At 36.2% G+C, this 14,575-nt stretch overlaps 1 protein-coding gene across 3 annotated transcripts in view; it reads right to left on the bottom strand.

The window, feature by feature from the left end:
- The window catches only part of SUCO (SUN domain containing ossification factor), an 87,360-nt gene that overhangs the window by 2,645 nt on the left and 70,140 nt on the right, over positions 1-14,575 (bottom strand). For all 3 annotated transcript variants that reach the window (XM_059412469.1, XM_059412468.1, XM_059412470.1), the window contains one exon: positions 448-503. In XM_059412469.1, coding sequence (XP_059268452.1) covers positions 448-503 — 56 coding nt within the window. The remainder of the gene's footprint in view (positions 1-447; positions 504-14,575) is intronic.

Raw genomic sequence — 14,575 nt, 5'->3', positions numbered from 1 at the left:
TGAATTTTGGTTTTCTCATTTCAACTCGGGGATACTACCATCTCCAGGCTGCTGTGAGGAATGCAGGAATGGCACACGCACACACTGTGCCTAACACGCACTGATAATAAACAAGGACTACTACCCAGGCATCAGCAAATCTTCTCTATAAAGGGCCAGGCAGTAAGTATTTTAGGCTTTACAGGTCACATACTGTATCTCTTGTATATTCTTTTTTATTTTACAACCCTTTAAGATGGCTCCAGGCTCATACAGAACAGGCCACAGGCCAGATATAGCCTGGAAGTTGTAGTTTGCTGACCTCTGTAACATTGACTTGTATCAGTATTATGATTGGACATATACAGTAAATTTAAGGACCACTTAGAGATACCAAACCTTTCTACCCAGTTCTTTATCTACTATGTCATAACATACCAATATACTTAAAAAGAATCAAAATATTACCTTTTTTTCTGGAGAGAACTTGAGGGGTTCTACGATGTACAAATCATTTGGGTCTACTGTAAGAGGAAATAAAAAGCAGATATGTAGTATATTATGCTAAGATAAACACTAAAAATATTATATATTGTCCCTTAGTGATTATTTTCCTAACCAATGAGTTTATAATTATACATTAAGCATATATTTATGTATTTTAAATTAGTGAAAAGTGACAAGATGGGAGATGGTACCATTTTTATCTGAGGTTTTACCAGTCTCCTTCAAATAATTTCCTTAAGCTTCTAACGGACAGCTAGCCATCAGTCAACACAGTAAGGATCCCTCTCAGGGCCCAGCCCTATCCTTTACCTAGTAAGAAGGTAACATCACCAGGTTAAGCTAGTAACAAACCCATACATCATCTGAGTATTTCCCTAAAACACTAAGCTACACTGTGTCACGAATGTGGGTTAATTATGTACAACAAGCAGTGACCAGGTACAAAAGCCAGCTAAAGGAACATCCACATTAAAAAAGAAATTTAAGAAGTTTTTTCTAGATGTATTTTACTGTGATCGAAACCCTGAATGCCAAAATCTAAAAATAGCTTTAACATGCAATATAAATGACAAAGCAATAATGAATAAACACTTCTGGCAAGGTGAGTAAATTAGAAATATTCGCTTTAGGTTTCTAAGATTTCATTCCTTTAAGCACATTAAAGACAGCTGCATACCACTTCCACACTGACAAGATAAATGTCTTGTCAAGAAAGACATCTGACTGACAAGATAAACGGAATTTCAGTCCTACTGAGCCCATTAAAAATAAACAATACGTGGTCTGACAGAGCCAGAAATTTTTAAGCTATAAAATTCACTCTAAAACTTCATATACTGCAAATTTACTAATAACATGATTCAACCAATTATAATTTTTTACATTATGTCCTAGAAATCTGTTGAGAAAGTCATCAAGTATATCAAAATATCTAAACATTCTTCTAAACAGCCATTTCTATCAGTTACTAATCTCACTCAAATTGATCTTAAAAAAAATGGCACTTTTAGAAATGGTTGTTAACTGTTACTCAGACCACCCTCTCTACGAAAGCAACTAAATATGGGTTTAACAAGTCAGGAAATAATAGATGTTGGCAAGGATGTGGAGAAAAGGGAACTTCTTACATCACTGGTGGGAATGCAAACTGGTGCAGCCACTCTGGAAAACAGCACGGAGGTTCCTCAAAAACTTGAAAATAGAGCTACCCTACAACCCAGCAATCACACTGGGTATTTACCCTAAAGATACAAATGTAGTGATCCAAAGGGGCACGTGCACCCGAATTTTTATATCAGTAATGTCCACAATAGCCAAACTATGGAAAGAGCCCAGATGTCCACCAACAGATGAATGCACAAAGAATGTGTGTGTGTGTGTGTGTGTACACACAACGGATTACTCAGCCATCAAAAAATGAAATCTTGGGGCACCTGGGTGGCTCAGCGGGTTAAAGCCTCTGCCTTGAGCTCGGGTCATGGTCCCGGGGTTCTGGGATCGAGCCCCATATTGGGCTTTCTGCTTAGCAGGGAGCCTGCTTCCTCCTCTCTCTCTCTCTCTCTCTTTCTCTGCCTAGTTGTGATCTCTGTCTGTCAAATAAGTAAATAAAGTCTTTTAAAAAAGAAATCTTGCCATTTGCAACCATGTGGATGAAACTATAGGGTAATTTAATTTACACTAAGCGAAATAAGTCAATCAGAGAAAGTCTATTGTATGATCTCACTCATATGCAGAATTTAAGAAACAAAACAGAGATGCATAGGGAAGGGGGGTAAAAATAAGACAAGAAACCAGAGAGGGAGACAAACCCTAAGAGACTCAATCATAGGAAACAAACTGAGGGTTGCTGGAGGGTGTGTGGGGGGGGGATGGTATAACTGGGATGATGGGACTTTAAGGATGGCACGTGACGTAACAAGCAATGGGTATTCTATAAGACCGGGGAATCACCTCTACCTCTGAACTCTACCTCTGAAACTAATAATACACTATATGTTAATTAACTGAATTAAAATTTTTTTTAAAAATCACTAAAAGCACTGAAGAGTAGCCAAGATTAAGTAGGCAATCTCTAGACCAAATCTGAAATAAAAGTAGGACGCCAGATAGTGAAGTGGAACACAAAAGTCATTCTTGTCCTGACAGCATTTGCCAATGCAGGAGTATGTGAATTTTAGCTCTGATGGTATGAAGAGAATGAGTCAGAAATAAAATCTCCAGACCCACCCACAGTAGTAGTCTAGTAAGACACCCTCACTCATCCCCCTGTAAGCTAGGACTCTAAGGACTATCCTCAGAGTAAGAATTAACCCAGGCAGTGCAGGGACTGACAGTCCGAATTTCCAGATCTGGCGGTCCAACTCACCTCATGCCACTAACATAAAATATTCTTGAATACAAAGCAAACACAAATTTTCTCTGGCAGAGGGACCTACCTTCTAGCTCTCTAATTATCCCGACAAATTATTTTTCAAAGAGAAGGACCAACACACAAAGGTAACCAAGCCCAGAAAGACCAGAGGCATCTTGAGCAAGAGCCTACGGACAAAATTAATGAACAGATTCACAAAGACTTAAGATACTAGAATTATCACAAAGATAAGATTATAAAGACAGGTATACTTACTATGTCTAAATAAAAAGCCAGCTTGAAAGTATCTGCAGGAAAAATAAAACAAACAAACAAAAGGGACCTAGATGTTTAAAAAAATACTGAAGCAACTCCTAGAAATGGAAAATGTAATAAATGACATTAAAGACTCGATGAAAGAATTTAATAGCAGACTACAGATAACTAAGAATGTGTGGTCTGGAAAACAGTTCAGAAGAAATCACCCAAATCTAACACAGAAAGGCAAAAAGAATGGAAATAAGTAGAGTTTAGGGAGCTAAAGTGAAAAGGATGGGAACATCCTGAATTAAATGTGGATTCTAAAAGAGAACGAGGTAGAGGGAATGTTTCAGGGGAAAAATAATGGTTGTTAAGAATTTTCCAATCTTGACAAAAGATACCAACTGAGAGATTCAAAGAACCCAACAAATTTAAACAGGAATAAAGAAAAAAAGATCATGTTTCAGTATGAAGGGAAGCAACGGCAAATGGAAATTCTCCGAAAGCAGACCCGAAGAATTAAGAATCGGTGTACATGTGCATAAATGTAAATGAACGTGAAGTGTGAAAAATAATCACAGTATTCCTTGTTGAATTACAACTAAGAAAAAAATAGAATTTAAATACACAAAAGAGTAGCATGTAAGCCAAGTTGGAGATAAAATATCTTGGTACTGTCCAAGAAGAGGAAAAAGTACTCATTAACTGCAGATTTGGACAAGTATTTGTAAATTCTAAAGTATGAGAAAATGTCAAAAATAATGCACAACTTCTAATAACAGAAAAAGAATCTCTTCTCCGCTCTAACAAAAAAATCTCTTTGGAAAAGGGAGGAAAAATAAAATGTTAATAGATAAAAGTGAGTATCTTTACACTAATAAATTTTAACACTTAGTTGACATAGAAAAAGTCATGGAAATTTTTAATTTAAAGTGGCAAAAAAATCAAGTTCCTACAACAAAAACTCCTCTTACAAGGACAATTCTGGACCTACGTGAATAAAAATTCAAAAAAGAAATAATTATAATCTTTAACTCTTCCCGAGAACTAAAAATAAGAGAGCACTGCCCATCTGATTTTATACACCTCACACACCAAAACCCAACAGTGTGAGAAATAAAAAACTACATGCCAGCCTTATTCATGATAGGTAGCAAAATCCCTAGAGTATCAAAAAGAATTATGTGAAAATAATAATATGAACACAACACACACATAAGTATCATGACCAACTTGTATTTATTATGTAATAAAAATGTGACTCAAGAAAACTGATTAGTATACTTCATTTTAATAACAGATCTGAAATGATCATCTTAAAAGAAGCTAAAAAAGTATTTGGAAAGATAAAACGATTCACGGGGGAAAGGAATTATTAGCAAACTGAGAGGAACTTCCTTAGATAATGGGTATCTACTGAACATCTATGACAAATATAATACTTAAGACTAAGAGCTTTCCTTTAAGAATGGGAACAAGACAAAGGTCCCTATCAGGTACTTCTATTCAACACTGCTAAAATGCTAGCCACAACAGCTAGGGAAACAAAGGAAATAAAATCTGTTAAGGATTGGAAAGGAAGAAACAAAGTTGTCTTTAGTCTCAAAAAGGGTGTCTGTATTCATGGAAGCTGCCATTCTGTCCTAACAACAAGTAAAAAGCTAAACAAACTAAAAAATCAACTCTTTGTGTATCTTCGGAAAAGTGAGGTCACACAACAAGTGACTGTCTCAAAACTCAGAGACAGGCAGATACACAGAAACCTCTGTGGGAATCAGTGCCCATGTAGGAAAACTTGAACTACATTAATTGATATATTGATGGATGCTCAGTGTGGGTCAATCCTTAAGTTAGAAAATCCAAGGAGGATACCCGTCAGAGTGGAGCGTCGACACTTCTGTGAGTTTTACCTCCAGAAGCTCTTTGAAATATTCCAGAGTATTCTGTTCTTAACAAGGACTGACTTTAGGAGAACTATTTTAGTAGAGCTGAACCTGCTGGTGTTTTATCAGAGCCTGACCTGTCTAAGAGAAAGGGGAAACCCGAGAAGCACTAACGAAGTGAACAGTCCAGGGAAAAGACCCACCAAAAGATTTAGACCTAATAACAGGAGTCCAGAACGTTTCTTCTACCACCACACTTCACCACCACATTGTGAAAGGTCTGTTTACCACAGTTCCTTTTACCAAGTACACCATCTCCCACCTTTCAAAAAGAATAAAGAATTACAAGGCGTTTCTTAAGAAAGCAAAGAACATAGTTCAGAGACTAAACAAGCATGAGAACCAGAGTTAGATGACAAGAATGGTGGACTTATCAGACCAGGAATTTTTTTTAAAAATTATGATTAATATGCTAAGGGCTTTAATGTAAAAAAGCAGACAACATGCAAGAATAGATGGATAATGTAGGCAGAAAAGTTCTAATGAAGGATAAAAAAGAAACACTAGAGCAAACACAGTAACAAAAATGAAGAATGCCTTTGAGGAGTTCACTGGTAGACTAGACACAGTTGAGCAAGAAACACTGAGCTTTATGACATGACAATGGAACTTCTAAAATTAAAGAGAAAAGGGAAAAAAGAAAAAACCACAGAACAGAATATCCAAAAAAGTGCAGGTCAACTGTAAAATGTATAATACATGAGTAATGAGAATACCAGAGGGAAAGAACGAGAGAAAGGAACAAAAGAAATATTTCAAGTAATAATGAATGAGAATTTCCCCCAAATTAATGTCAGACACCAAACCATAGATCTAGGAAGCTCAGACAACACAAAACAGGATAAATGCTGAAAATACTACACCTAGGCATATCATATACGAATTCCAAAAAGTTCAAAGATACAGAGAAACTCTGAAAAAGAAGAAAATTACTTACCTAAAGAAAAACAAAGACAAGTTATATCTGACTTCTCAGAAATCATGCAATAAGAGGGTGGAGTAAAATAATTAAAGTATTGAGAGAAAAAACACACTATACCCTACAAAAATTATCTATCTCCTACAAAAATTATCCTTCTTGGATAAGCAAAAAATTGAGGGAAATTATGCCAGGAAACCTTGCAAGAAATGTCAAAAAGTGTTTTTTTTGAAAACTGGAAAATGACACAGGTCAGAAACTGAGATCTACATAAAGAAAAGGAATGTGTGTGTGTGTGCGTGTGTGTGTACACACATACATACATACACATATACATACACATACATATATATGCTTATGTGCAAGTGAATGACAGCAGTGATGTAAGAAATGGATGGGAGAAATTAACAGTATTTTGACAAAAGAAAAGAAAAGAAGTATCTTGTTATTACAAAACAGTTGTACTACCCATGAAGTGGTACAGTGTTATTTCAAAGTGGATTTGGGTTAGTTGTAAATGTATATTGCAAACTCCAGGACAACCACAAGAGAAAGTGAAAGAATACATGCTATGAAAGGAGAAAATATGGAATTATATACAATGCTGAACTTGAAGTACAAAAGGCAGAAAAAAGTATGAAAGACGAAAATGGAACAAAGATAACAAACAATAACAAACAGTAAATATTAATTCAACTATATCAATAATCGCTTTAAATGTAAATGGTCTAAATACACCAATTCAAAGATTTTAAGACTGGAACAAAACACATGACTCAACTGTATGCTATTTTTTTTTTTAAAGATTTTATTTATTATTTATTTGACAGAGAGAGAAATCACAAGTAGGCGGAGAGTCAGGCAGAGAGAGAGAGAGAAGCAGGCTCCCGCTGAGCAAAGAGCCCGATGCGGGGCTCGATCCCAGGACACTGAGATCATGACCTGAGCCGAAGGCAGCGGCTTAATCCACTGAGCCACCCAGGCGCCCCATCAACTGTATGCTATTTACAAGAAACTGGCTTTAATGTTTAAAAAAATTTATACAGTTATATAGTATAATGATTCAACAGTTCTATACATTACTCCCTTAGTGCTCATCATGATAAGTGTACTCTTAATCCCCTCTACCTATTTCACTCACTCATGCCCCAACCATCTCCCCTCTTGCAACCATCAGTTCATTCTGTTTATCTAAGAGTCTGTCTGTTTTTCCTGTTTCTTAAATCCCACATATGAGTGAAATCATACAGCATTTGCCTTTCTCTGATTTATTTCACTTAGCATTATACTTTCTAGCTCCATCCATGTTGTTGCAAATGACAAGACCTCATTCTTTCTTAAGACTGAGTAATGTTCCATTGTGTATGTGTCTATCTATCTATCTATCTATCTATCTATCTATATATATATATATATCTTAATCCATTCATTTATGGATGGACATTTCCATAAACAGGCAATTGTAAATAATGCTGCAATAAACACAGAGGTGCATATATCTTTTCAAATAAGTGTTTTCATTTTTTTTTTTTTAAGATTTTTATTTATTTGACAGACAGAGATCACAAGCACACAGAGAGGCAGGCAGAGAGAGAAGGAGTTGGGAAGCAGGCTCCTTGCTGAGCAGAGAGCCCGATGCGGGGCTCGACCCCAGGACCCAAGGATCATGACCCAAACCAAAGGCAGAGGCTTTAACCCACTAAGCCACCCAGGCGTCCCTAGTGTTTTCATTTTCTTTGGGTAAACAGCCAGTAATGAAATTACTGGATCATCTAGTAATTATATTTTTAATTTTTTTGAGGAAACTCCATACTGTTTTCCCCAATGGTTATACCAGTTTGCATTCCCGCCAACATGAATGAGGTTCCTTTTCCTTCATATCCTCACTAACACTTATTGTTTTTTATGTTTTTGATTTTAGCCATTCTGAGGTGGTTATTTCATTATGGTTTTGATTTGCATTTCCCTGATGATTAGTGATGTTAAGCATGTTTTCATGTGTCTGTTGGTTATCTGTATGTCTTCTCTGGAAAAATATCTATTCAGGGCCTCTGCACTTTTAATTGGATTATTTGGGGATTTCTTTGGTGTTGAGTTGTGTAAGTTCTTTATATATTTTGGATATTAACCCCTTATCAGATATATCATTTATAAATATCTTCTCACGGGGCGCCTGGGTGGCTCAGTGGGTTAAGCCGCTGCCTTCGGCTCAGGTCATGATCTCAGGGTCCTGAGATCGGGTCCCACGTCGGGCTCTCTGCTCAGCAGGGAGCCTGCTTCCCTCTCTCTCTCTCTGCCTGCCTCTCTGCCTACTTGTGATCTCTCTCTGTCAAATGAATAAATAAAATCTTTAAAAAAAAAAAAATAAAAAATAAATATCTTCTCACACTCAGTAGGCTGCCTTGTCATTTTGTTGATGGTTTCCATTACTATACAAAAGCTTTTTATTTGGGGGTAGTCTAAATAGTTTTATTTTGCTTTTGTTTCCCTTGCCTAAGGAGACATATATAGAAAAACATTTCTATGGTCAAAGTCAAAGAAATTGCTGCCTATGTTTTTTTCTAGGAGCTTTACAGTTTCAGATCTCACATTCAGATCTTTAATCCATTTTCAGGGTTTCTTTGTGTATGATGTAAGAAAGCAGTCCAGTTTCAGTCTTTTGCCAGTAGTTTTCTGGTTTTCCCAGCACCATCTGTTGACAAGACTGTGTCTTTCCAAAAAAAAAAAAAAAGACTGTGTCTTTCCCACTGTATATTCCTGCCTCCTATGTCATATATTGACGGATCATACAGACATGGGTTTACTTCTTAGCTCTCTACTCTGTTCCACTTCTCTATTTTTGGGCTAGTACCATATTGTTTTGATTACTATGGCTTTGTAGTATAGTATATCTTGAAATCTGGGATTGTGATATCTTCAGCTTTGTTCTTTTTCAAGATTGCTTTGGCTATTTGGGATCTTTTGGTTCCATGCAAATTTTAGTATTATTTTTTCCAGTTTTGTGAAAAATGTTGATATTTTGATCAGGACTGCATTAAATCTATAGATTGCTTTGGGTAGTATGGACATTTTAACAGTATTGGTTCTTCCAACCCATGAGGAGGGACCATCTCTCCATTTGTGTCACCTTCAACTTCTTTTATTAGTGTTTTCTAGTTTTTAGAATACAGGGCTTCACCCCCTTGGTTAGGTTTATTCCACGTATTTTATTATTTTTGGTACAACTGTAAATGGAATTACTTTCACAAGAAACACACTTCAAATACAGATATAGACGAAAAGTACAGGATAAAGAAAGATATGCTAACACAAATAAAACAGGATTCGGTATATTAATTTCAGACAGAGCAGATTTCAGAACAATGAAGTTATCAGGGATAAAGAGGACCATTTCATAATGATAAGAGGTCAATACTCCAAGAAGACTTACAATCTTACAGTAAGGGTAATAATCCTTAATGCATATGTGCCTCACAAAAGAGTGTCAAAATACATGAGGCAAAAACTAACAGTACTCCAAGAAGGAAGAACACATGAATCCATTACATGGCTGGACGCTTATGATGCCCCTCTATCAGAAATGGACAGATCCAGAAAGCAACCAGTAAGCACAGAGTTAACCTCAACAGCACCAAAATCTACTGTATTTTTAAATACCATCAATAAACACACAAATACACACATGCGTGCCCATGATACAATTTACAACAGCATCAAAAAATATTCTAGGAGGGCGCCTGGGTGGCTCAGTGGTTAAGCCGCTGCTTTCGGCTCAGGTCATGATCTCAGGGTCCTGGGATCGAGTCCCGCATCGGGCTCTCTGCTCAGCAGGGAGCCTGCTTCTGCCTCTCTCTCTCTCTGCCTGCCTCTCTGCCTACTTGTGATTTCTCTCTGTCAAATAAATAAATAAAATCTTAAAAAAAAAAAAAAAATATTCTAGGAATAAAGCTCCCAAAAGTTTGACCCTTTTGGAGTAAAAAGGGATATGCTATATCCTTCCCAAATTGATATGCAATCTATGTAATCTCAATCAAATTTTGTTTGCGATGAAACATTAAGTAGAGGATTCCAAATCTATATGGAAAGATAAAGAGCCAATAATGGCCAAGAAACCTGAAACAACTGAAAATTCACATAAAATTATACACTGGAATTCCTACCTAACACCAAACATTAAAAAAAAAAAAAAAAAAAGTAAATTCCAGGTAGATTAAAGACCTAACAATAAAAACTGAAGTAAATATTTAAAAGAAATTATAAGAGAATATCATCCATAAACTTAGGGCAAAAAATTCTGTTTCAACAGGAGATAAAAAAGCTAACCATAATGGGGGAAAATGTATACATTTGATTACACTAACATTAAGAGGAGCTTCTCTTCTTTAAAAAAAAAACTCCATATAAAACACAAGTTTCAAAGCAAAAATAAGGTATCTGCAAAATACTTATCAATGACTAGAATCAAAATCTTAAAAATAATTATATACCACTATAAAAGATATAAACAACCCAAAAGAAGAACAGGTAAAACCTTAAAATTGCCCAGGAAAGTCAAATAACTAAAAGGCATAAATAAAGATGTTCAACTTCATTAGTAATCAGGTAAATGCAAATCAAAACTTCACTGAGGTTAACGAACACTTTAAAACCTAAGAATCCTAAGTGTTTGTTGGCAAGAATGCAGAATAATGGAAATCCCCACAGCACTGGTGGAAGCACAAACTGTGTTATGGCCACTCTGGAAAAGCCTGCGTTACCTGATGACTTGCAGATCGGCATTCTCTATAACCCAGCAGTATTACACCTAGGTAGTATTCCTAGAGAAATTCATACAACTATGTTCCAGGATACAAATGCATGTTTACAGCAGCGTTAACTGTAATAGCCCCAAGCTAAGCAATAGTAGAATGGATAAATTCACTGTGAATTAGCTACTGAAATAGTATACGATATTGAAATGGGATGCAATCGCGTATATGAATCTCCCAACAGAACGCTGAAGACAAAAATGTTTACAGATGTTATGATTCAATTTATCAAAAGCTCAAAATCAGGCAAAACTTTTATTACACTGTGAGGGATCCAAACACTGATAGTAAAACTATTAAGAAAATCAAGTGTATGATTATTTCAAAATTCAAGACAGCTATTTCTGGGAGAAGCAATACCAAGAGTGCCCATCTTGTTCCACTCCTCGATCTGAATGTTAGCTACACAGGCATGTACTTTATAATTACTTCGCAAGTTGTATATTCTAGCTTATGCACATTTTTGGTTTTTGTTTCCCTTATATTTCACAGTAAAAATGTAACAATTTGAAACAATTTTCAACAAAAATGAAACAATTTTGGTCCACCTGATTTATCAACAAAAGTGAGTTGCAAATCAAAGTACAAATCTGATGAAGAGAGAGAAGGATACTAAGAGAATAAGACTTAAAATGAATTAATGTTAAGTTAAAGCATGGATTATCTAAGCCCCATTATTATCTTAAATACTTAGCAGGCAAGAGGTTATGTAATTTGTCAATTTTGTATTAAATTTTGTACAAAATCCTAGGATATATAATAATAAGACATGGAGCAGTACAACCAAGCCACAGAAAAATGACTGTAAGAGACTACTGTGAACTGTACTCCAAAAAATTGGAAACCCAGAAGAAATGGATAAATTCCTAGCAACACACATCAAGAATAAATCATGAAGAGAAAATATCAAAAGACCAATAACAAGTAAGGAGACTGAATCAATAATCAAAACCTTTCAACAAAGAAAAGCCCCCCAACTAGATAGTTCCATTAAAGAATTCTACCAAACATTTAAAGAAGAACTAACACCAATTCTTGAAACTTCCAAAAATCTGGAGAGGGAACACTTCCAAACTCATTCTATATAACCAGAATTACCCTGATACCAAAGCCTGACAAAAGCACTACAGAAAAACTACAGACCAATATCCCTGATGAATACTGATACAAAAATCTTCAATGAAATATAAGCAAAGGAAATTTGATAGCACATTAAAATGATATTACATAAATGGAGATTTATTTCTAGAATAACAAGAATGATGCAACATATGAACATCAATCAATGTAATACACATGAAAAGAGTGAAGGACAGGGGCGCCTGCGTGGCTCAGTGGGTTAAGCCTCTGCCTTCAGCTCAGGTCATCATCTCAAGGTCCTGAGATCGAGCCCTGCATCAGGCTCTCTGCTCAGCAGGAAGCCTGCTTCCCCCTCCCTCTCTGCCTACTTGTGATCTCTCTCTCGCTGTCAAATAGATAAATAAAATCTTTAAAAAAATAAAAGAATGAAGGACAGAAGTCACGTACATGATCATCCCAACTGATGCAGAAAAAGCACATGACAAGATTCAACACCTTTCATGCTAACAATACTCAATAAACTATGAATAAAAGGAAACCTCAACATATTAAAGGCCATTTATGAAAAAGCCTACAGCTGACATAATAATGACGAAAGACTGAAAGCTTTTCCTCTAAGATCAGGAACAAGACAAGGATGCCAGCTCTCTTCTATTCAACTTAGTACTAGAAGTCCTAGCCAGAGCAATTAGGCAAGAAAGGAAATAAAAGGCATCCAAATCAGACAAAAGGGGGGTTGCCTGGGTGGCTCAGTCAGTTAAGCCTCCTACTCTTGATTTTGGCTCAGGTCATGATCTCAGGGTCATTGGGCTCTGGGCTAGGTGTGGAGCTGCCTGGGATTCTCTCTCCCTCTCCCCACGCACCCCACATTGGACAAAAGGAAGTAAAATTATCTCTGTTCAGAGATGACATGATCTCATACATAGAAAATCCTAAGAATTGCATTAAAAAACTGCTGATGGATTCAGCAAAGTTGCAGGACACAAAATCAAAGCACAAAAAAACCGGCTGCACTTCTATACTTTTAACACTGAACAATCCAAAAAGGAAATTAAGAAAACAATTCCATTTACAATAGTATCAAAAAGAATAAAATACTTAGGGATATGCCTAAGAAAGTATAAGGAAAACTACAAAATATTGACAGAAGAAATTAAAGAATATACAAACAAATTTAAAACAGAAGACACAGGGGTACTGGGTGGCTCAGTTGTTAAGCAACTGCCTTCAGTTCAGGTCATGATCCCAGGGTCCTGGGATCGAGCCCCACATCAGGTTCCCCGCTCAGTGGGAAGTCTGCTTTTCCCTCTCCCTTTCCCCCTCCCCCTGCTTGTGTTCCCTCTCTTGCTGTGTCTTCCTCTGTCAAATAAATAAATAAAATCTTTAAAAATATAAAAATAAAAAAGAGGACACAAATGAGAAAACATCTCACGTTCATGAGTGGAACACTTAATACTGTTAAGATGTCCATACTGTCAAATGATAATACAGATTCAGCACAATCCTTATCAAAATTCCAACAATATTTTTTTGCTGAAGAAGAAGAAAAAAAAAAAATCCTAAAATTTTTTATCACTTCTCAAACGACCTTAAATAGGCCAGACTATTTTTAAAAAGAATAAAGTTTGAGGATTCATACTTCCTGATTTCAGAACATGTCACAAAGCTATAGTCATCAAAACAGTGCTGTACTGGGATACTTGAGTAGCACAGTCAGTTAGCCACAGAACTCTTGGTTTCCGCTCAGTGTCATGAGATCAAACCTGGTGTTGGGCTCTACGCTCAGCATGGAGTCTGCTTAAGACTCTCTCCCTATTCCCTTGTCCCTCCCTGCCTCTCTCTCTCTTAAATAAATTAATCTTAAAAACAGAACAAAATAAAACAGCATGGTACCGGAGTACCTAGGTAGCACAGTCGGTTAAGTGTCCAGCTCTTGGTTTCAGCTCAGGTTGTTATCTTAGAGTTGTAAGATCGAGCCCCGCATGAGGCTCTACACTGAGCACAAAGTCTGCTAAGATTTTCTCTCTCTATCCTTCTGTCCCCCACCCCCACCATTTTCTGTCTCTCAAATAAATAAATCTTTAAACAAAATAAAACAAAACAGTGTAATACTGGCATAAAGACTGGTAAACAGGCCAAAATAATAAAGGACCCAGAAACAAACTCACACATACAGTCAAATAATTGTCAACAAAAATAGTAAGACCAGTCAATAAGGAAAAAGTCTCTTCAACAAATAGTCCTGGGAAAACTGGATACTGACATGTAAAAGAATGAGGTTGAACCCTATTTTCCACAATATACATAAGTTAACTCAAAATGGATTAAAGACCTAAATATAAAATGTAAAACTGTAAAATTCCTACAAGGAAACATGAGGAGACTACATGACATTGGAGATATTAACAACAAAAAAGTTAAAGAAAAACTCTTTTTAAATTCATTTAAATTCAAATTAAATTTAAAAGGACATTTCTCCAAAGATGATTTACAAATGTCCCGAAGCACATGAAAAGATGTTCAACATCCCTACATCAAAAGTCAGAGATCAAAACAGTGGCTACCCTGGGGAGGGATGGACAGGGACTAGAAGAGCAGAAGCAGTGGCTGGGATGCTGGATAATGTTCTCTCAGTCTGGGTGTGTTGTCACACAGGTGTGTTCATTTGGTTTATGAAAATTCATCAAGCTTTACACATAACAATTACATTTTCTTAATACCTAACACT

Source organism: Mustela nigripes, chromosome 10, assembly GCF_022355385.1.
Source record: "Mustela nigripes isolate SB6536 chromosome 10, MUSNIG.SB6536, whole genome shotgun sequence".
Taxonomy (NCBI): domain Eukaryota; kingdom Metazoa; phylum Chordata; class Mammalia; order Carnivora; family Mustelidae; genus Mustela; species Mustela nigripes.
Note: the sequence above shows the minus strand (reverse complement) of the source record. Positions and strands in the feature narration are given on the sequence as shown.